The 22,654-nt window shown below is 39.4% G+C and overlaps 1 protein-coding gene across 1 annotated transcript; it reads right to left on the reverse strand.

Moving 5' to 3' along the window:
• Positions 1–12,125: 12,125 nt before the first annotated feature.
• Positions 12,126–17,797, reverse strand: LOC117719501 (interferon-inducible GTPase 1-like). Its single transcript, XM_076912610.1, has 2 exons — positions 17,640–17,797; positions 12,126–15,458 (listed from the first exon to the last, which is right to left on the reverse strand). Exon 2 carries the CDS (start codon positions 15,433–15,435, stop codon positions 14,191–14,193), a length of 1,245 nt encoding a protein of 414 aa, XP_076768725.1. The 5' UTR covers positions 15,436–15,458; positions 17,640–17,797; the 3' UTR covers positions 12,126–14,190.
• Between the last annotated feature and the right edge of the window lie 4,857 nt (positions 17,798–22,654).

Below are 22,654 nucleotides of genomic sequence, written 5' to 3' on the forward strand. Positions count from 1 at the left end.
AAACAATTGAAGAAAAAGCACCCTAAATATGTGAAATGAAAAACAAAACAAATGCTGGGCCTGAGCACTGAGCAGATCCCAGACAGAAGCTCTGGTCCCAATCTCACAAACCCAGAGGAAGAGGGCCTCTCAGGAGCTCTAACCTGGACAGTATCTTAGGTAAGGAGACAACAACACCTGCCCCAAACAGAGAGTAACTGGGATCCACTAGGACCCATGAAGTCACTCCTGGCCTGGAGCACTGATTCCTTCCTGTCTGAGCCTGAGCACTGAGCAGATCTTGGGTCCCAGCTCTAACCCCAGTAGTAACACCCACCCAACACAATTCTGATACAACCAAGATAATAGGAAAGACAGGCTCCAGTCAGAGACAATGAGTGCAGGTAGCCCTAAGAAGATCCAGATGGCAAAAGGCAAGTGCAAGAACATAAGCATCAGCAATCTAGCATACTTGGCGTCATTAGAACCTAGTTCTCTCTCTCACACTAGAAAGTCTTGAATTCCCCATATCACCAGGAAAGCAAGATTCAGATTTAAAATCCCTTCTAATGATGATGATAGAGGACTTTAAGAAGGACATAAATAACACTCTCAAAGAATTTGAGGAGAACATAGGTAAACAGGTAGCAGCCCTTAAAGAGGAAACACAAAAATCCTTTAAAGAATTACAAGAGAAAACAACCAAACAGGTGAAGGAATTGAACAAAACCATCCAGGATCTAAAAATTGAAATAGAAACAATAAAGAAATCTCAAAGGGAGACTACCCTGGAGATAGAAAACCTAGAAAAAAGATCAGGAGTCATAGATGCAAGCATCACCAACAGAATATAAGAGATAGAAGAGAGAATCTCAGTTGCAGAAGGTACCATAGAAAATATTGACACAACTGTCAAAGAAAATGAAAAATGCAGAAAGTTCTTAACACAAAACATCCAGGAAATCCAGGACACAATGAGGAGACCAAACCTAAGGATACTAGGTATAGATGAGAGTGAAGATTTACAACTTAAAGGGCCAGTAAATATCTTCAACAAAACTATAGAAGAAAACTTCCCTAATCTAAAGAACGAGATGCCCATAAACATACAAGAAGCCTATAGAATGCCAAATAGACTAGACCAGAAAAGAAATACCTCCCGTCACATAATAATCAAAACACCAAATGCACAAAACAAAGAAAAAATATTAAATGCAGTAAAGGAAAAAGGCCAAGTAACATATAAAGGCAGACCAAACAGAATTCCTCCAGACTTCTCACCAGATACTATAAAAGCCAGAAGATGATGGACAGATGTCATACAGACCCTAAGAGAACACAAATGCCAGTCCAGGCTACTATACCCAGCAAAACTCTCAATTACCATAGATGGAGAAACCAAGATATTCCATGACAAAACCAAATTTACACAATATCTTTCCACAAACCTAGCATTATGAAGGATAATAGCAAGAAAGCTCCAATACAAGGAGGGAAATTAATACTCTAGAAAGAGCAAGAAAGTAATCCTCTTCCAACAAATTCAAAAGAAGATAGCCACACAAAGATAATTCCACTTCTAATAACAAAAATAACAGGAAGCAACAATTACTGTTCCTTAATATCTCTGAACATCTTGACCAAATTCCCCAGTTAAAAGACATAGGCTAATGGACTGGATTCATAAACAGGACCCAGCATTTTGCTGTATACAGGAAACCCACCTCACTGACAAAGACAGACTTTATCTTAGAGTAAAAGGCTGGAAAACAATTTTTTCAAGCAAATGGTCCTAAGAAATAAGTGGGAATAGCCATTCTAAAACCTCAAGCCCGAGAACACAAACGGAGGGACTCATGGCTCCACCTGTACAGGTAGTTGAGGGTGGTCTTGCCAGGCCTCAGTGAAAGTGGAGGGCCTGAGTGCCTGAAAGTTTGGATTCCCTAGTGTTGGGGAATTTGAGAGCAGGGAGGCAGGAATGGGAGAATGGTGGGAGCACAACCTTATAGAAACTCCCAGAATTATATGGATTAGACAAGACAGAGGCAGGCTCCCAGAAGACTAGACTCCAGAATTCAAACAAAAAAATTTCTTGATACTAAAATTTGTTTTGAGAATTGTATATTGCAGAATACACAGCCTTTGGTGTATCTACTCATCAAGCATACTGAGCAGACCTGCTTGAACCTCTGATGTCCTGGAATTCCAGCTGGATGCAGTGAAGACACAGCGTCAGAGGCTTATCAATTTACTCTTCCTCCCACCCCTCTTCTAATACCTCAACGCCCATAATCAGCTTGAAGAAGTTAATGAAAAGTTGGCACCCTTATTCCCTGGGCTTGGGGACTGAGGTGGTTAATATTGGGCTGTCTTTCTAGGGAAAAGTAGTGGTTTTATTGGAAAAGGGAGGATTAGCTAGGATTTATTGCATAGCCATAACCTATTGGTAGAAATCTGTATAATTGTTATTAAGATAAAGTTATAATTTCTTAAATGGTACAAAATTTACTTTCATTTCAAATTTAAGGTTTTCATTGGTACGAGCTTCTTATTGATATAAGAATGAGATGAATATTGTTACTCTGATAGGCATTGTACCAGTATAACACATTTAGGAATACAAGGCTTAGACCCAGTCCTTCTTTAACTTTTTTAACTGATTTGAGATGGTTAGCCTGTGAGTTAAGGGACTATAGCAAATTCATGGCTTTGAGTTTATTGTTAGGGTGTTTTCCATATTTTATTTAGAAATAGCTGAGAGGAGTTAACAGACAACAGTCCAGGTTACCTTACATGGATAGTTGGTTTTCAAAACGTCAGAAGTCCACAGAATTAACGTTACAAACATTTCTATATTAATGTTCACTTTGATTGGAGACCTGTCTGCTCCTGACAGCTTCCTGTCTTGGATTCTAAGAAGAAATTGAGCATCTTTGGAGTTACTCCCGTTGTGGTGAGACAGTCACTAGGCAAGAATTGCCTCTTTCCATCTACAGACAAATTACTGTCCAGAAAAGGACACACTTGCAGGATAGTCGACTGATTATATCTGCCCAGACAGAGTAATCAGCCCTTAATAATTCTGCATCACTAAGGTCTGTCAGATGATCCTGGGCCAGAAGGCAGAAGAACAGATACTCCAATGTTTTGTAGTATAGGGACTGTCCAGGTGTTCAGAGGTCTCTATAAATTGGCTAAGGTTTAGAAGCTATGCTTTGTGCTTTCCACAATTATAGTTAACTCAGTCATTCTGGATCTTTGACGGGGTTAAAAACTTATAGTCTCATAGCCAATCCTGGCTATTTACCTTGAGAGAAAAGATTTGAGTAGATGGTTTTCAGCTGACATTCATTCTAAAGTCAAGGAAAAAGCCAGGTTCAGAAGTAAGTGTATTAGTTAGGATAGATGACAGAGGTTCTGGTTAGTCAACAAAATGATGGACTGGGTATTAGGACTATCTTATACCTCACTGGTACAAATTGGCATAATTATGCTCTAATTGTATTTTGAGAGAAAAGTTTTATTTTAACAGGAAGGGTGATATGTAGGAGGAGCTAAGGTGGGAGGAGTACTTAGAGGAAGAGGAGTAAGGAGAGGAGGAGAAGAAGGAGAGGAGAAGCTAGGTGATGAGAGAGAGAAAGAGAGAGAAAGTGGGGGAGACAGGGAGGCAGATGTTCATGTGTCTCCACCAGTCAAATATAATTGATATATCTAGGTTGGGTAGTGGGTTACGCTTCTGATTGAGCATTACCAAACTTATAAAGCCTATGATTAACATTTTAAAAAAGTATATAAATGCAAAAAGGAAAAGGGAGCATGGGATAGGGGCTTTCTAAGGGGGGGAGGGAGGAAATGGGGGAAAGGGGATGACATCTGAAGTGTAAATAAAATATCCAATAAAAAAAGAAAAAAACAAAAAACACTGTAACCAATCATACTATGATTTATACACTCTGATGGGTCTCAAAACACTTCTGGCTCTCCATTCTGATTCCTGTAGCAGCTCACACACTGGGTGTGTTTGTATTTTGGTTTGAATATGCTTGGCCCATAAGCAGTGGTTCTGTTAGGACCTATGGTCTTTTTGGAGGAAGTGTGTCACTGTGGGGGTGGGCTTTGGAGGTCTCGTCCTATGTTTAGGACCCATTCATTGCAGAAAAGACCCTCCTCCTAGCTTCCTGAAAGTCAGTCTTTTTCTGTTTTCCCAGAAAGTTAGCTCAGCTTAGGCTGAGCTGCCCCTGGGACACCTTTCTGGTTTCATGCCCCTGTATCAGGTGATCCTCTGAGTCAAGCTTCAGGGATGGTTCACGCTGACCTTCCCGGTACAAATTCTTGGAAGTTAGAGCTACAGAACTCTCTTCAACCTGACTACAGACACAGGTCTATACATTCCAAAGTGGGGGGGGCTGTCACCCATAGACTCATAACTGGATCTCAATGTTTGCTCAACAGTTGAAAGAAATAAAAGGTGAGATTCAAGCCCTCTGCAGACTTCATGAACCCCATGAACTAATACTTTGTTTCTGTCGTCCCCATGTTATCACACCCCAGCGAAAGCTTCTATAACTTCCTTCTTAGTTTTACCAATATCAAGCTCTCAGATATCTTCACAATACATATGCATCAGAGAAGGAAAAACAAAACATTGTAATAGGCAATGTGAAGTATGTATCGGCATTAAATTCAAGATTGAATATGCATTCTGCTCTGCAAATGGTTCCTAAAGACATGTCCATACTGTAGGCAGAATGCATCTCCATAGGAGTAGTGGTGAAGAGCATGCTTAACGGGAGCACATGTGTCCATGTTGGTAGTTTTCTCTCAGGGTGATATTTTCTCTCCACAGACTTTTAGGAATCCCTGGAGACATTTTGTATGGCACAGCTGGAAAGCCCCAGCAGATCGTACTTACTACATAGAGACAACAGATTTTGTTTAACTCCCAGTGATGTTCAAGACAGAAATCCTCCATTATCCACCAATAATTCTGACTCCCTACTCACTTTCCTAAGTCTCAGCAGACAGAAATGCCGAGATGTAAAACTCTGGCTTTTGGAGTGAATGATCCCTTGATTGGGCCCTTGGCAGGTGCAGTCCTGGGGCCAGTTGTGCAGGACATGGAGACAATTGAGGAGGAAATTGCTTTGAGAGCTCTGTAAGACCTGCTTGAGTGGCCCTTTAACAATTATGCCAAGTGTTCTACACAAACCAAAGGAAAACAGAGACACTTGAAGGATTCTACCTAGTGTGTCTGGCTGTATGTTGAGGGTCAATCCTGGGACAAATGCAGAAACTTCTAAAGTCTTGGGACTTTCTTTTCATACCAGTCACTACAGACTGGTAGATGCGGGGATGACAGAGGATAGGAAGAGATGAAACACCCAGCAGACCATCTTCCCTGTTGCTGCCTGAGCCGCTCATTGCTGAGGACCCATGAGATGGGCAACCATAGCAAGCTGGGCTCAGAGTGATGTGTGAGCTTCAGAGCTGGAGAGAACAGTGAGGCAGGGAAGACCTGAGTAAAGACAGTGTCCTGAAGAGACAACATGATAACAAGATTAAATAAATGAACGGCATAGCCAGATTAAATAAATGAGCACCATAGCCAGATGTACTGTTGATAGGGACAGTCACTTACAGAACATAGACAGAATGTCCCTGAAGGCACACAGCTGTTCTCATCTCTTCAGTTTTCCCCTGTCATTCAGTTTTAGCTCCTGGTTTTGTGACACAGACTTTAGTGCAATAGCTGTCTGCAAGTTCTTCCCACTGAAACTGAACACAGGAGACCAGAAGGTGGCGATAAAGCCAGCATTACAAAAGAAAGCCTGCCTACATGACAGCAGCCATCTCACCCTGACACAGCACATGTTCCTTACAGATTCGGAGAAGGCCCTTAGCACTCATGCTTTGCAATAAAGAAAACCACAGTGAACATAGTTTCCACAGCCAGCTCCAGCAGAAGCACCGTGCTGAGAGACCTCTTCTCCACAGACCACAGTCCTCAGGAATGTTAGGAATGGAATAATTGACCTTGAACTAGAAAGCAAGATGAGTCTGAGATATAAAAAACTCATACATACTGCAAAGATCTGCTCCATGAAACATTCATTACAGCCATTTTAGGGAGAGGACTTAGAAGCAAGCAAATCAATTGGGTAAGTTTACCAAAAACAACATCTAGATCATTCCCATAGGTCTACCTCAGCTTGAATGATGTAAGCAAAGACCATCCATAAGCCAGTCCTTTCCAGCTCCCACCAAAGCCCCTCTATCTTCCAAGCTGAGGATACCCACTGTCTGAGTATGTTTCTAAATGTCTTGTTTCCCATCTGTCCTTTAGAGAAAACAGATAGTGAGGGTTAGAATTAGATCTGAACACTCCTGCCCAAGTACCAGAAACTCCTGTGTCCAGTGGATTCCCACACTGTAGTTCTGTTTCAGGAAGCACCTTCCTGTGTGTGCTCTAATCTCTTCACATGAAACCTACTCCTGCTTCCTCTGTGGCTCAGGTGAGTTCCACAGGACTTACACACCTTTCTGGCTTCTGTCCCTCTTCTCTCAGTGTGTGTTGGCCAATCATGGAGGAGCATAGATATAGTTGCTTTCAGAATCTCCTGCATTTCCAAGAAGAGGAAAGTGAAAATGAAACTTACAGTAGATTTTCATTCGATCATCCCTTCAGTTGTTGGCAGAAAAAGCTACTCAGTCCTAACATAATAGTGTGTGTGTATGTGTGTGTGGGGTGTGTTGTTGGAATCTGAGGGGTACACAGAGAAACAGTTCACTAACTAGGCTGGAACCCAATCCTTGAAACATGTTTTTCCTGATCCCTGTCTCCACAAATGCAGCTTGAACTAATGTCACACAACACATATATTGCAGATACCAATTTTAGTTTCAGCTCAGATGCAACCTATATTTCCTTACAATTGGAGATTCATGTTCCTTAATTCTTGTCATTGTCAGCTCTCTGGTCAATGCAGGGATTTGGTCTGGCTTGGGGATTGACAGGTTTACACATGCTGCTACAATCACTGGAGTTAACTTGTCCAGCTGCCTTGCTGTGTCCAGAAGACACAGCTTCATCCACTGACTCTGGCTCTTACAGCCTTTTTACTAACTCTTCCACAACCATTCCTCTGCCTTTGTAAGTAGAAATATATGTATATGTGTACATATATGTATATGATGTTTATGTATATGTTATATTAATATTTATGTTATATTATATTTATTGCTGGATATTCTCAGTGTCTTATTCTCTGTATTTTGGCCAGTTGTGGGTCTATGTATTGGTTATTGTTTAATACAAATATGAGCATGCATAAGAAAGGTTGAGAGATGCCATAATCTATGGGTATAATGATAAATCATTAGGAGCTGGCCAAATATTATATCCGTTCGATAGGATAATAATAGCCATTCTCACATAGGGTCTATGACTATTCTAGCTTTAAGATTTTTTGCAGATGTGGAGAAACTATGAAATTTAATCAGGTAGCAATTGGTTACCTGAATGACATTCTTTTTTTTACCTTTTCAATTTTATTTTATATTTTATTTACATTTCAGATGCCATCCCCTTTCCCCATTTCCCCTCCCTAGAAAACCCCTGTCCCATGCCCCCCCTTTCCCTTTTGCTTTTATACGATTTTTTAAAATGTTAATCAAAGGATTTATAAGTTTGGTAATGCTCAATCAGAAGCGTAACCCAATACCCAACATAGATATAAAAACTATCTTGACTGGTGGAGACATGTGAACATCTGCCTCCATGCCCCCTCTCTCTTTCTCTCTCTCATCACCTAGCTTCTCCTCTCCTTCATCTTCTCTCCTTACTCCATCTCTTCCTCTCAGTATTCCTTCCCACTTAGCTCCTCCTACATATCACTCTTCCTGTTAAAGTAAAACTTTTCTCTCAAAATACAATTAGAGCATACTTATTCCTAATTGTACCAGTGAGGTACAAGATAGTCCTAATACCCAGTCCATCATTTTGTTGACTAACCAGAACCTCTGTCATCTCTTTTAACTAAAACACTTACTTTTGATCTTGGCTTTTTTTTTGGCTTTAGAATGAATGTCAGCTGAAAACCATCTACTCAGATCTTTTCTCTCAAAGTAAATAGCCAGGATTGGCTATGAGACTGTAGGTTTTCAACCCAGTCAGAAATCCAGAATGGAATGACTGAGTTAACTGAAGTTATGGGAAGCACTAAACATAGCTTTTAAAACTTAGCCAATTTATAGAGACCACTGAATACCTGAAAAGCCCCTATACTACCGAACGTTGGAGAATCAAATCTTCAGCCTTCTGGCCCAGAATCATCTGACAGACCTTAGTGATGCAGGATTATTAAGGGCTGATTACTCTGTCTAGGCAGATATAATCAGTCGACTATTCTGCATGTGTGTCCTTTTCTGGACAGTAATTTGTCTGTAGATGGAAAGAGGCAATTCTTGCCTAGTGGCTGTCACCACACAACTGGAGTAACTCCAAAGATGCTCAATTTCTTCTTAGAATCCAAGACAGGAAGCTGTCAGGAGCAGACAGGTCTCTAATCAGAATGGACATTAATATATAAATATTTGTAACATCATTTCTATGGACTTCTGATGTTTTGAAAACCAACTATCCATGTAAGGTAACCTGGACTGTTGTCTGTTAACTCCTCTCAGCTATTTCTAAATAAAATATGGGAAACCTCCTAACAATAAACTCAAAGCCATGAATTTGCTATAGTCCCTTAATTCATAGGTTAACCGTCCCAAATCAGTTAAAAAAGTTAAAGAAGGACTGGGTCTTGGCCTTGTATTCCTAAGTGTGTTATACAGGCACAATGCCCATGAGAGTATCAATATTGAATGACATTCTTGCTACTATTACACTGGTGGGTATATTTTACCTGTCAAGTTATTATTGTAGATCACAGAATTCACAGGTTGGTATGATTAATGGTTATTTTTATTCTTTGGTAGTGTAGATACAACTTTCCAGCACTCTGAAAACTACCCACCAGGGCTGAAGCTTCTGTCTCAGGGTCTGCTTGATTTTCCATATTCTATAACTTAAGAATGTGTTGTTTTCACTTCTTGGGTCTTACCTTCATTTCTGGGAGGCAACCAAGAGCACTGACAGTAACTTGTAATGGTCAGGGACCCCACTGTTCAACAATTCCAAAGTAGAGCCCAACTCCATATTAATGTATGTATATGTGTGTGTGTGTGTGTGTGTGTGTGTATGTATGTATGTATGTGTACTTTTCTATGTGTACAAGTGTGTGTATGTATTTTTGAAAGCCTCTGCAGTGGTAGATTTCCATTTTGAAAACACTTTAGTGTTATTTATCCCCTCAAAAAACCCCTCTCCTTATACCATACCCTCCTTCTTCTACCCAGTTTTAATCTTCCTATTCTACAATTGTTTTTTAACCCTTTCTAGTGGATTCACTATTTTCAACTCTGAGCAACCACCCATTAAATGTTTTCTTTTATGATTTGCCTTGGCAGTAGTGTTTTTCCACAACAGTAGAAAAGAAATCATAACACTGATTTCAAGTTTTAGTAGTAAAAACATCACGTTTCTATCACACACACACACACACACACACACACACACACACACACACACACACATTGATCAATGGACTAAGATCAGGAACCCAGGTGGTATAAAGCCATATATTTACAATAACTTGAATATTGACATAGTTGTCAAAGATTTATACTAGAGAAAATAGAACATCTTTCAAAAACAGTGAGTGGAAAACCTGGATACTTGATATGTAGACGAATGAAACTTGATTCTTATTTCTCTTGCTGTATAAAAATAAATTCCACATTAATCAAAGACTTCAAGGTTACACTTAAATTCCTGAAAATTCCATGGGACTGTATAGAGAGTACATTTCAGAATGTTCAATTCTAATGTGTTAGTGTTTGTCATATTATATTATATAGTAATTATATATTGTATATTACACATTACATATTGTTTTACTGTGTTATATGCTATATGATGGATGATGTTATATGATATACTATATGTTACATGTTATATGATGTATTATATAACATATATTAATTATATTGTTATCGATTGAAAGTAGCTGTTTTCTAGTGAGAGATAGAAAGGGATTGTATCTGTATGGTCCATGAGTGAGAAGGAATTTTGAGGAGTAGACCAAGGCAAACCAATAATCAGAATATAAAATATGAGAAAAATAAAATCTATTTTCAAAAAAAGGGGAAAAAGAGAAAAAGAAAACATATAATAACTAACTCTAGCCAGGATGTGGGTTAATGGAAATTCTTATTCATGGTTGGGGGAAGTGAAAACCAATACAGCCATTCTGGAAATCAGTGTGAATGTTTCTCAAATCAAAAAAAAAAAAAACAACAATTATAAATCAATCCACTATATATGCAGCTATATCAATCCTAGGCATATACCCAAAGGACTCTGTATCTTACTGTAGAGACACTTTCTTGTTCATGTCTGTTCCTACTCTACTCCCCATAGCCAGGAAATGGAAGCAGTCTAAATATCCATCAACTGGTGAGTGGGCAACGAAAACACGACACGTACACACGGTAGAATTCTACTCATCTGTGAAGGATAAGAAAATCACGAAAACTTCAGGTAAATGGACAGATCTGGTAAACACAATGATTGGTGTGTCCCAGATCCAGAAAGACAAACACCACATGTTCTTTCTCATCAAATGAGATTGAATCTGTAGATTTGAGTCATTCACTTGGAATAACCAGAGAAACGAGGAAACTAGAAAGGGGTCATTGTAGAAAGGGAAGGAAGATCTTAAGGAAGATTGTGGTTGATTTTAATTACTACTGGCTGCAGATTAGAATCATTTGGTAGGGAGCCTCACCTGAAGAAGTGTTCTGATTGCCTCAGGACACGGGATGACCCACCCAGATGCAAAGGGTGAGGCAGGGATGATCATTTCTTCCAACAAGTGATACATTTCTTCCAACAAGGCCACACTTATTCCAACTAGCCACACCACCTAATAATGCCACTCCCTATAGGCCAAGCATTCTGTCACATGATCCTAAGGGGGCCATAGCTATCAAACCACCACATCCTACTCCCTGGCCCCCATGTGCTTGTAGTCATAATACAATGCAAAATACATTTCGTCCAACTTCAAAAGTTTCCATAGTCTATCCCAGTATCCACAATGTTTAAAAGTCTAAAGTCCAGTGCAATTTCTGAGCAATTAAAAGTTTAGAATTCAAAGTGTCTTCTGAGATGCATGCAATCTCCCAAAGGGTGGACAGAGCTCCCTTTTTCTATTACATCTTCACCAGTTTTCTATGTTCAAAGATTTCCTTCACTGCTCGAGCTTGGCTGTCAAAAACAAGCTTTGGCACCCCAGTGTAATCTACTATAAAATCAATATTAAAAAAAACTGATCACATATATTCCCATTCTAAATTGAGGAAAGGCAAGATAGTAAGGAAACACTGGACTAAAGCAAGACAATATCCCAGGTGGGCAATCTTCAACCTCTGCTTTTCTTTGGATCTTCGACTTCTTTCAGCTTTGTGAACTGCACCATATCTGTTTCTCCTGGACTGGTTCTAGTCTCTGTTAGCAGCTTCCCTCATCCCACAGCTCTGGCATCTCTAACATCCTGGAGTCTTTAAGGCAATCCAGACTTCACTGTCACAGCTTTCCACAAGGGCCTCTCTGGGCCTCCATACAGGGACACTTCTGTCATACCACTTGCCTCAGTGCCTTTCCTAAGTTGAGGAGGGAAATTCTATTTATACAATGGCTTCTCTGGACCTCTATGCAGGGACACCCGTGCCACACATCTGGCTTCACATATATATATACATATGTACCTACATACTCGCACATACATACACATGCACACACTGGGTGGATGGAGCAAAGCTCCAACTAAATTGACATATAAATGCATACATGCATTTTACAGATGGATAGAGCAAAGTTCCAATGAATAGGCTCCGACAAACTTCACACAAATGTGTATATACACATACATATTGGTGGGCAAAGCAAACACCAATGAGTTGACTTCAATAACTTTATTTATTATTATTATTATTATTATTATTATTATTATTATTATTATTGGTTTTTCAAGACAGGGTTTCTCTGTATAGCCCGGGCTGTCCTGGAACTCACTCTGTAGACAAGGTTGGCCTCGAACTCAGAAATCCGCCTGCCTCTGCCTTCCAAGTGCTGGGATTAAAGGCGTGCGCCACCACCGCCCGGCTCTTCAATAACTTTATTGTTTTTAGCTATTTTATACAATCTAAGACAAATTTCTTTAAGTAAAGAAGATTACCATGTACCCACAAATAACATATTCTTTAAAATCAATCTCCACCGCAACATATTCTTAAAAAACAGGTAAAATCATCACACAAAGCGAAGTTACAACAGGATTATTGATTATGAATTCTTCTTAAAACTCATGCATAACTAAAGATTTGCAATCTAATTTTCTCTCCATAAGTTCAATATAACCCCAAAGCCATACTTCTTTTGACATTAATGAACAAAGTTAAGCAAGACAGTCCATAGTAGCATGTTTTTCCTGTGCTTAGCTAATAGTTTGTATTTACCAAGAAACAGATTATCATCTTTCTTTCTTCTTGTTTTTGAAGTCACATTCAGCTAAACTGGCTAACCATCTGTTCTTTGTTCTCATACCCGCAATAGAATTAGTTAATCTTTATTTATAACCCAGCATTTTCATGATGCACATTGAAACCTGTGCCTGGGGCCACATCCCTAGATCACAAGATCCAGGAACTCAGACCCAACCTAGAATGAAATGTTTTCTTCAACCATTAACTTGTCCCAAGCCTATTTTTCTCTCGAGTACAATTATGTACTTGTAAGCCATGAAAGCTCACTGTGCTCCTTTTCTCACCTATGCAGCCTTTGTTTACTATTCTACAGGGGAAAGGACATATTGTATTCTTGTTTCTTACTTTTTCATATATTTCTGGCAAAACAACTCAAATCATCTCCTTACACTCTCTATCAAGTACTCTAACTTCCTTAAACTCTTTAAATCAAACCACGAATTCTGTAAAATCATTAATCTATATAATATTATCTCATAAATGTTCATCTTCATGCTGATCTGCAAGAAAATTGCCCAATAGAGTGGGCTACCACCCAGGAAGGAATCATACCAGGCTATAGGCTCTGAGGTCCTCCCCTTGCACACTCACAGAAAATATTAAATCACACCCAACCACAATGTCTTCCATGCCCTTACTAGTATGGCCCATTAAATAGCGCTTAGAGCCTTCTACTGCTTTCCCAACACAAAGTCCCAAAGTCCAAATTCCTCCAAATGAAAGGATTGTCAGGCAATACCCAGGTCCCTGGTAATAATTTCTGTCTTTGGGTTTCTATTGCTGTGAAGAGACACCATGACCAAGGCAACTCTTATAAAGAAAAGTATTTAACTGGGGATAGCTCACAGTTCAGAAGATTATTCCATTTTCCTCATGGTGGGAAGCATGTCAGTGTGCAGGCAGATATGGGTCTGGAGGAGCCGAGAGGTCTACATCTTGATTTGCTGGCAGCAGAAGGAGACTGTGTACAAAACTGGCTATAGGTTAAACACCTGAGATCTCAAATGCACTTACTTCCCCCAAAATGGCAACACCTATTGTAACAAGACTATACCTTCTAATAGTGCCTCTCCCTGTGGGTCAAGCATTCAAATAAATGAGTCTATGGGGCCATACATATTAAAACCACCAAACGTGCCAAGTGTTTTATGTACTGAGCATAGAGACCCCAACTTCCTGAATGTTTATAAGGATGTTTTGATTAGGAGAAAATGGCTACAAAACACATATTGTATCCTTTGTGTGTATGCATTTGCATGTTTGCTGGTATGTTTTTGTGTGTGCATATGTGTGTATATGTACATGTGCGATTGTATTTAAGTATGTATGTGTAGATGAAAGAGAAAAGGATATGGGGGAAAATTAAAGAATTGAAGAAGGAATGGGGATTGTCAAGTTCTGATATATTAAGACATATGATCTTTATTCTTCAATTTTTTCATAGTGGTAGTGGATTGCCTGTACAGAAAAGATATCAGAGGGAGAATTTCCCTAGTGACTTCCTGGTATTGATCACTTGATGTTGTCAGGGTCAGAAGCTATTGATAAGTTGAGTTTGAACTAGTTTTTTGAATATGTCCATCGAAGGAGAACTTTGGCATCTTCAGTCACTGTGTCAAGGAAATAAAATTGTAAACAAAAAGTTTTCCTGAAGTAAAGACCTGTAGCAAGGAGCCCACCATTAGCTGATGCAAATCTCTCTAAATATTTCAAAAGCTTTTCTCCTAATGTTTCCCCTCTCTTAGTCTTCAACAAATGAGGAGACTTAATTATTTCTTTTACTTTTCCAACAGGTACTTGTAAATCCTTAGCCACAATCTCCAGGGATTCATCATCCACTCCAAAGAGTTTTCGATAGTGGTTTAAAGTCTCTGTCAGCTTCTCTACATCATTATCCCTGAGGATGCCCACCATAGGGAAAGTTGCCAAAACTCCAGCCTTGAAGGCTTCCAGCCAGATAAACTGCTGTGTGGCCTTGTGCTTTCTGTCAATGGCTGCCTCTGTAATGCTAGGCAGGGAAAGCATAAGATTGTGGCGCTTTTGAGCATTTAGATCCTTAATCAGGGTATTCATCAGGACTGGAAAATCATAGTTAGGTAAATCATAGTTAGAGATCAAGAAAATTGGCGGTACAGCCACGTTATTGTCACTAAAGGTATTCACAGAATAACTTCGGATCTGCTTCAAGGTCTTTTCTCTGTCAAAAGTACGTGGTTTGGATCTCTTTTCATTTTCTAAATCAACGTCCACCTTGGTTCTCACAAAATAGTAATTCTTTTTCATAATTCCAATTGCTTTGGCGAGCTCTAGTTCAAGTTTTGTAAAACGTGTGGCAGAAACAATAACGAAAAAATCATATTCTTTGAATTTCACTTCCTCCAGGTAAGCTTTTGGTGGGAATTTCTGAGTTCCAATTCCAGGCAGGTCCCATAAGTTCAAAGTTTTAATTTTGGGATGTTTGTAAGGTGTTCTCTTCATAGTTGTCTCTATTACCCCAACTTCAGCTGCACCTTCGTCTTCAGGTCCAATCCCTATCAGGGCATTGATGAAGCTGGACTTCCCTCCTCCAGACTCTCCTGTCACAGCAATATTTATTGGAGCATTATCAATACATTTTAATTCATTACTGATTAAAGAGTTTGCCTCATGAATGTTTCCTTTGCTCAGGTATGACTCTATTAAATGGATGGTGTCCTGAGAAATAATTTTGTTTTCTGTCTTAAAGTTTTTAAAATATGCATTGAAGCTGGACTCCAAATCTCCTTTGTCTTCATTCTTAGATGTATCAGAGAAGAGCTGACCCATTTCGATGTTGATTAAAAAAGTCACTGAAAGAAGGAAGGGAGAGTAAGTTGCAAGAGATTGAATATGCCTTTGTCCCTAGCCATGTGTCTCTACCTATGCTGTAGCCTTAGTTACCTTCTTATTGAGTAATCCCCATGTCTGTCTGTCTTGTCTCCTGTCTTTCTCTCTCTCTATCTTCCTTCCTTCCTTCCTTCCTTCCTTCCTTCCTTCCTTCCTTCCTTCCTTCCTTCTGCTCTTCTTTTCTTCCTTTTTTTTAATCCACAAGATGCAAACTAGAGAATCCTTTTTTATGAGAAAAGCTCATTTGAGGAGTTACCTCTACCATATTGGACTGGAGGTATGGCTATGGGACCTTTTTTTTTTTTTTTTGATTGAGGACTAATGTGGAAGGTCCCAGCCCACTGTGTGCTGTACCTCCCCTGTGTAGGCAGTCCTAGGTAATTTAAGAAAGCATGATGAAACCAAGGGAGCAAGCCATTAAGCAGCATTCTCTCATTGTTCCTATTTCTGCTCCTGCTTGAATTTCCACCCTGACTTTGCTTTGTGATGGATGGCCTGCTGTCACAATGTGCAAACCCACAAATGGTTTTCTTCTCAAAATGCTTTTGCTCACGGTGTTTACAATGGCAATAAAAAGGAAACTAGACCCAATTTCTACTAGCTCTCAGTGAAACCCTCAATTATGGAAAAACAAAACTAAGCAAAATATGAAAAAATAATATAAAAATCTGCATGTGTCCCAAAGCTAGCAACAGCAAGTGTAAAACACAAGCAACTGTGTTACATCTAACCTGACTGGAGTATTCTATATGAAATCAAAAATCTTCTCCATCTGTGCACACTCCCTTCAGTGTGTGCCTTCAAATGTTTGGGAACTAATCAATATACCTCTAGTTTTTCAAAGTAAAAAAACAAATAAAAGTGAGCAATTGACATCAGTGTTTAATCAATGCAAAATATTTAATGATCACATAAATCTGTTTTGTTTTCAGAAGATTTCAGTGAGTCCAAGTATTTGTATTTCACTGAAATCATTTAAATTTGCCTACATTTACTTTCCTTCTCTCTTTTTCATGAACTGAACTCATCTCCATAAGAAATATATAATTTTGCATTGATTAATTTATTTACTTTACATCCTTACCACTGTTTTCCCTCCCTCCTCTTCTGATGTTGTCCCTCCCTTCCCTTTCTACCTTTCTATTTCTCCTCAGAAGAGGTGACGACCCTCCTGGATACCAACCAGCCCTGGGATGTCAAGTTGCAGTAAGACTATATGCATCCTCTCCTATTGAGGCTAGAGGAGGCCACCCAGTAGGAAGAAAGGGTCCCCAAGGCAGAGACAACCTGTCCTCCTGCTCTTAGGAGTCCCACTTGAAGACCAAGGCACACAATTGTAAGAAATAAATTTGTAATAATATAGACCTTTATTCTTAAAGTCCATGTTAACATCCATTTATTCAATACAATGTTACAGTGTCCTCAATTCACCATTTGGATTCACTGTTTTCTTTTAAACTTTTTATCTTACAAAAGAAATCTAGCTCCTGGCTTTGTGATGCAGACTCCAAAGTAATAGGCATCTGTAAGGTCTTCCCAAGGAAAACGAACACAGCAGAGAAGAAGGCTGTGTCATAGACAGCGTTACAAAAGGAAGCCTGCCTTAATGACAGCTGTCATCTCACCCTGACACAGCTCATGCTCCTCACAGATACAGAGATGATCCTACGCACTCATGCTTTGTAATAAAGAAAACTATTTCTGAACCAACTCCAGCAGAAGCAGCATCAAGAGAGACCTTTTCTCCACAGGCTACGTCCTCAGGAAGGTTAAGAATTAAGTAGTTGACCTAGTTAAATAATTAACTAAGAAGCAAGATGAACCTGAGATACAACAAACTTCATATACATCTAAGGGATATTCCCATACCTGACACATCCATTAAGAGGCAAACAAATCAATTGGATAAGTTTTTACAAAAATCAACATCCAGATCAACTCCCTTAGGTCTATCTCAACTTGAATCATAGGCTACAACCATTCTCAGCCAATTTGGCTCACCTTCGACCAAAGCCCCTTTAGCTTCCAAGCTGGGGATTTCCATTGTTTGGGCATGCCCCTGAATGCCTTTGTACCTACCAGATCTTCAGAGAAAAGAGATGGTGAGTGTTAAAAGTTAGATCTGAATGCTTCTGTCCACTTACCAGAAACTCCTGTGTCCAGGGAATTTGTTTACTGTAGTTCAGCTGCAGGAAGCACCCGTCACTGTGCTCCAGGTTCATCACATGAAACCCACCCCTGCCTCATCTGTGGAAGGCAGCAGGTTCAACTCAGTTATGCAGGACATACACATCCTTCTGGATTATGCCCCTCCCCTCTCAGTGTGTGCTGGCCAATCATGGAGGAGCATAGATCTGGTTGCTTTTTAGAATCTCCGGCATTTCCAAGAAGATGAAAGTGAAACAAAACAAACTGTTGTTTTTCATGCCAGAAACACTTGATTTCTTGGCAGAAAAAGCTGGACAGTCCTAACATAACAGTGGGGGACATGGAAACTGATAGGGCATAAAGAAGCAGTTTACTAACTAGGCTTGAACTGAACCCTTGAGTTTTCTTGATCCCTGACTCCACAAATGCAGCCTAAGCTAAAGTCACGCAACCCATTGTCTGGGGTTTGTGCAGATGCTAATTTTAGTCTCACTCAAGACACAATCTGTCTCCTCCCCGTTGACTACAACCTTATTTCCCTACCATTGTAGATCCATGTTCCTTAATTCTTGTTGTCAATTCCCCTGTCCTGTTGATATTTGATATGGCTAAGGCTTGACAGGTCTTAGACATGCTGTCATAATCACTGTGAGTTTATCCATGTAGCTTTCCTGCAGTGTCCAAAATACAATGTTTTCTTGTATTTCTACTAACTCTGGCTCTTACTGACCTTCCACCCTCTTCCACAGCTGTTCCTGTGCCTGTGGAGGGAGACATATGTCTATTTCATTTAGTGCTGGACATTTATCGATGTTTTATTTGCTGCACCTTGGCCAGTTATAGCTATCTGTATTGATTATCATCTGCTGCATATGTGAGCTTCCATAAGGGTTTAGTGATGCCTTAATCTATGGAACTAATGGCAAATCATTATGAGCTGGTTTAATATTATGTCCATTTTTCACAATAATAATATTAGATTCTCACCTAGGGTATATAACCAGTATAGTCTTAGTTTCTTGCCCAGATATAGTGCCAAGTATGGGTTTCATTTTGTGGAGTAATATTAAATCCAATCAGAAAGTAGTTGGTTGCTACCAAGATATTCTTGTCACTATCACATTGGTGGTTGTCTTAGTTAGGGTTTTACTGCTGTGAACAGACACCATGACCAAGGCAACTCCTATAAAGGACAACATTTAATTGGGGCTGACTTACAGGTTCAAAGGTTCAGTCCATTATCATCAAGGTGGGACTATGCATCTAGGCAGGCATGATGCAGGCGGAGCTGAGAATTCTACATCATCATCTGAATGGAAGACTGATTTCCAGGCAGCTAGGATGAGGGTCTTAAAGCCCACACCCACAGTGACACACCTACTCCAACAAGGCTACACTCTCTAATAGTGTTACTCCCTGGGTCAAGCATATGCAAATCATAACAGTGGTTATGTCTTATCTGGCCAGTCATTATTGAGGCTCACAGAGTTCACATCTGGGTATGTATATTTCATTTTCATCTCTGGTAGTGTGGCTAGAAGCTTCCAGCACTATGAAAGTTAACCAGTTCAGATATAGCCAGTATCAGTAGGTCAGTAACAGCTTGATTTCTTCATGTTCTGTAACTTAGGCATGGGGAATATCCTTCACTAATAGGGTTTTACCATTAAGTTCTGGAAGGTAACCAATAGCACTGACAGTGTCTTGTAATGGCCAGGGATGACCTCACTGGCCAACAGGTCCAAAACAACTCAGTAATTCCTCTTTATTAGTTAACCTCTGGTGTCTAGCACGGGCATTGTTGCCCTAGTAGAGGGCAACTCCATCCTTTTTAAAAAATAATATGTATATGGTTATATTTTTAGGAAGTTTCTAAATTAATAGGCTGCATATGGCATTTTGAAAATCTGATGTTATTTATCTTTCCTACTTTTCTTCCCCTCCTCTATTCTTCCCTTCCACCTCAATTTAACCTTTCTTTTTCTATAATTCTTTTTTAAAATCTTATCTTCCCTCTATTGAAAGTCCGACTCCACTCCATATGTGTGTTTGTGCATGTGTGTGTGTGTGCATGAGTGTGCTTGTGTGGTGCGTGTGTTAGTGTGCATGTGAGTATGAGTGTGTGTAGTGTGTGTATGAGTGTGTGTATGTGCATGTGTGTGAGTGTGTGCTTATGTGTATGAGTGTGTGTGTATGTATAAATTTTTGGAAGCCTCTGCTGTAGTAGATCTCCATTTAGAAAAGACTTTACTGCCCCCAACTCTTCTTCTATCAATCCTCCCCCTCCTACCCAATTTAAATCTTCCTTTTCTGTAATTCCCTTTTAACTTTTTCTATCAGAGTGTCCTATCTCCCTTCTTGTGAAAGTCGCACTCCATGGTACCATAGTAATTTCAAAACCTCCATGGGTATTCCAAATGGAGCCCACATATCTAAAGAATGAAGGCTCACATCCATAGATAACATTCATAGATAACACGAAATGGTTATCTTTCTGCGTCTCTGTTCCCTCACTCAGAATGATGCTTCCAGCTCCATGCATCTCTCCATGAATTTGATAGTTTCCTTTTGATTCACAGATTAGTAATATTCCATTCTGTACAGTGGCACATATTATCCATTCGTCAGTTGATAGGCATCTAGATTCTCTTCATTTCTTGGCTATTGTGAACAAAGCAGGAATGACGGCTGAGCAAGCAGCTCTGTAGTAGGAGACAGAGTAGTTTGAGAATGTTTTCCTGGGTGGTACAGGTGAATTGATAATGGTAAATTCATTTTCCCATTTGTGGAATTTCCCCACAAATTACCTTGGTGACTGCATTGGTTGGCACTCCCACCAGTGGGGACTGCATGTTCTTCTCCTACACTCACAACAGTATTTGTTGCTATTTGTAGTTTTGTTTCTAGCTACTCTGACTTGGGTAAGATGAAATTTCAGAGTACTTTTGATTTGCATTCCCCTGATGGAAAAGAATGCTGAACGTTCCCAGAGATCTGCCTAAAGCTTGGCTGTGGGTCCCTGCATCTGTTTCCATCAGTTGCTGGATGAAGCTTCTCTGATGACAATTGGGCTAGGCACCAATTTATGAGTATAGCAGAATATTATTAGGAGTAAGTTTTTCATCCTTGGTGTCTGGGCTTTCCAGACTCTGGGTCCTGGCTATCCAGGCAGTGTCTGGTAGCAGGGGCTTTCTCTTACCCTTTTGCCTCTTTCTTTCTTCCTATTGGGTTGCCTTGTCCAATACAATCTATTTTCACTAAAAACAAAACAAAACAAAGCAAAACAGAACAACACCTTGCAAGACTGGAAGACACAATGGGAACTACAGTAGGAGAGGTCACAGGCTTAGAGAAGTGTTGGGTCACTCCATTCAAACTCAGCAATATATTGAAATTGTGAAGTCTCTCATTGAGGAGGAAGAAAGTATGGAAACCATTAGTAACTGCCATAACATTCAAGTACATTGCTCAAATATTAACAAGGCTCTTAAATTCTATATCAACATTAATTATAATACTCTTTTTCATATAAAACATATTTTCATGAATACAATTTTATTATTTGCCCCAAGATTCAGCTTTTGTAGCTTCAGTCAATTATTTTTTACATTTTTTTATTTATAGGAAAAACATGTGTAAGTGTGCTTATAAGTAACGTGAGCCAAAGACTTATGGAATTGCTAAACTCAAAAAATGAAATTAAAATTTGAAAGCCAAAAGTGAAAAAGAAAGGAAGTAGTGTTCTTTTGCTTGTAGGCTAGATTTGATTTTAGCAAACAGAATACAAAAGAAACAGGTTATTTCCAATTTAGTCTATAAAAGGCCATGGAATCTGTCCCGTGTGTGCTCTGTGTTCCTCAAGTCACTTGGTCTGTGTAGAAATCAGCTTCCATATCATAGACTGAGTAGGAGAGGGCCAACGGCCATGCCAAGTGTCCTGTAGACCCTGTTTGACAAAGTTCTAGTGCTCAGGCAACTGGACTGACCAGTCACTGCCCTTGGTGAAAATTTGCTACACAACTTGTGCTTGTGTTTTTTATGTACTTAATATTTGAGTTCCTTGTTGTTAAGGGCCCCTCACTGGAGGCCAGAGCTGGGATAACATAACAATCCTTATTAAAGCTGGTGTTAATAAGAATAAAATTAATGGTAGTTCCCTGGGAGAATTAGCTATGTAAGAAACGGAGTCTTCTGCAGAGCCCATTACTTAAGTAGAATTAATAAGCACGAGACACAGGATTTAGGAAAGAAAAAACATTATGGAAGAAAAACTTATGAAAATTTTAGAAGCTGACAAACCATAACTGAATCATTATGATTTCATTTCAGTCTTTCTATGGATGTCCAGCTTCAGAAACCCAGAACTAATATGGACAGGAAAAGATTTTGATTATACAATTAATGACAAATCAATGCCCATGTCAGTGATACCCTCCTGAAGGCAAAGCAAGCAATTTTAGGAATCCTGAGGTTCTTCTACCTTTTAAGGGCTTGTAATAAATATAGGGATCATATTGAAAAAAGAGTTTATGAGAAAGACAGAGAAACGTTTTTGCTCAGTGAACTGCCTGGCTTTCTGAGTAGGCTTGTCAGATCAGGACTTTTTTCTGATACTGTAGAAAAAGAAAGAAGATTGCCCCTGTTTAAGCAATGCTTGTGTGCTGCCAAAAGGGGCCACACCATACTTTAAAAGTCAAAGGAAAAGATGGTGGTCTTATATCAAATATAAAATAAGATTAGAGGAGAAAATGGGACAATTAAACAAAGAACTGAGAGGCTGAATTTCCATAGGAAGATTAAATATTCAGGTTCATAAGACAACACAGGATAAGCTTGATATAACAGGTAGTAGAAAATAACTTTCTTTTTTGAACTTCTTTTTTAAAATTTTTTTTTATTAATCATTCCATTTGTTTGCATCTCAAATGATATCCCCTTTCCTGGTTACCCTTCCACAATGCCTCCCAATCTCACCCGTGATCTCCCACCTTTCCTTTGCCTCTATGAGGGT

The sequence above is a fragment of the Arvicanthis niloticus genome, chromosome 14 (assembly GCF_011762505.2).
Source record: "Arvicanthis niloticus isolate mArvNil1 chromosome 14, mArvNil1.pat.X, whole genome shotgun sequence".
Lineage (NCBI taxonomy): Eukaryota > Metazoa > Chordata > Mammalia > Rodentia > Muridae > Arvicanthis > Arvicanthis niloticus.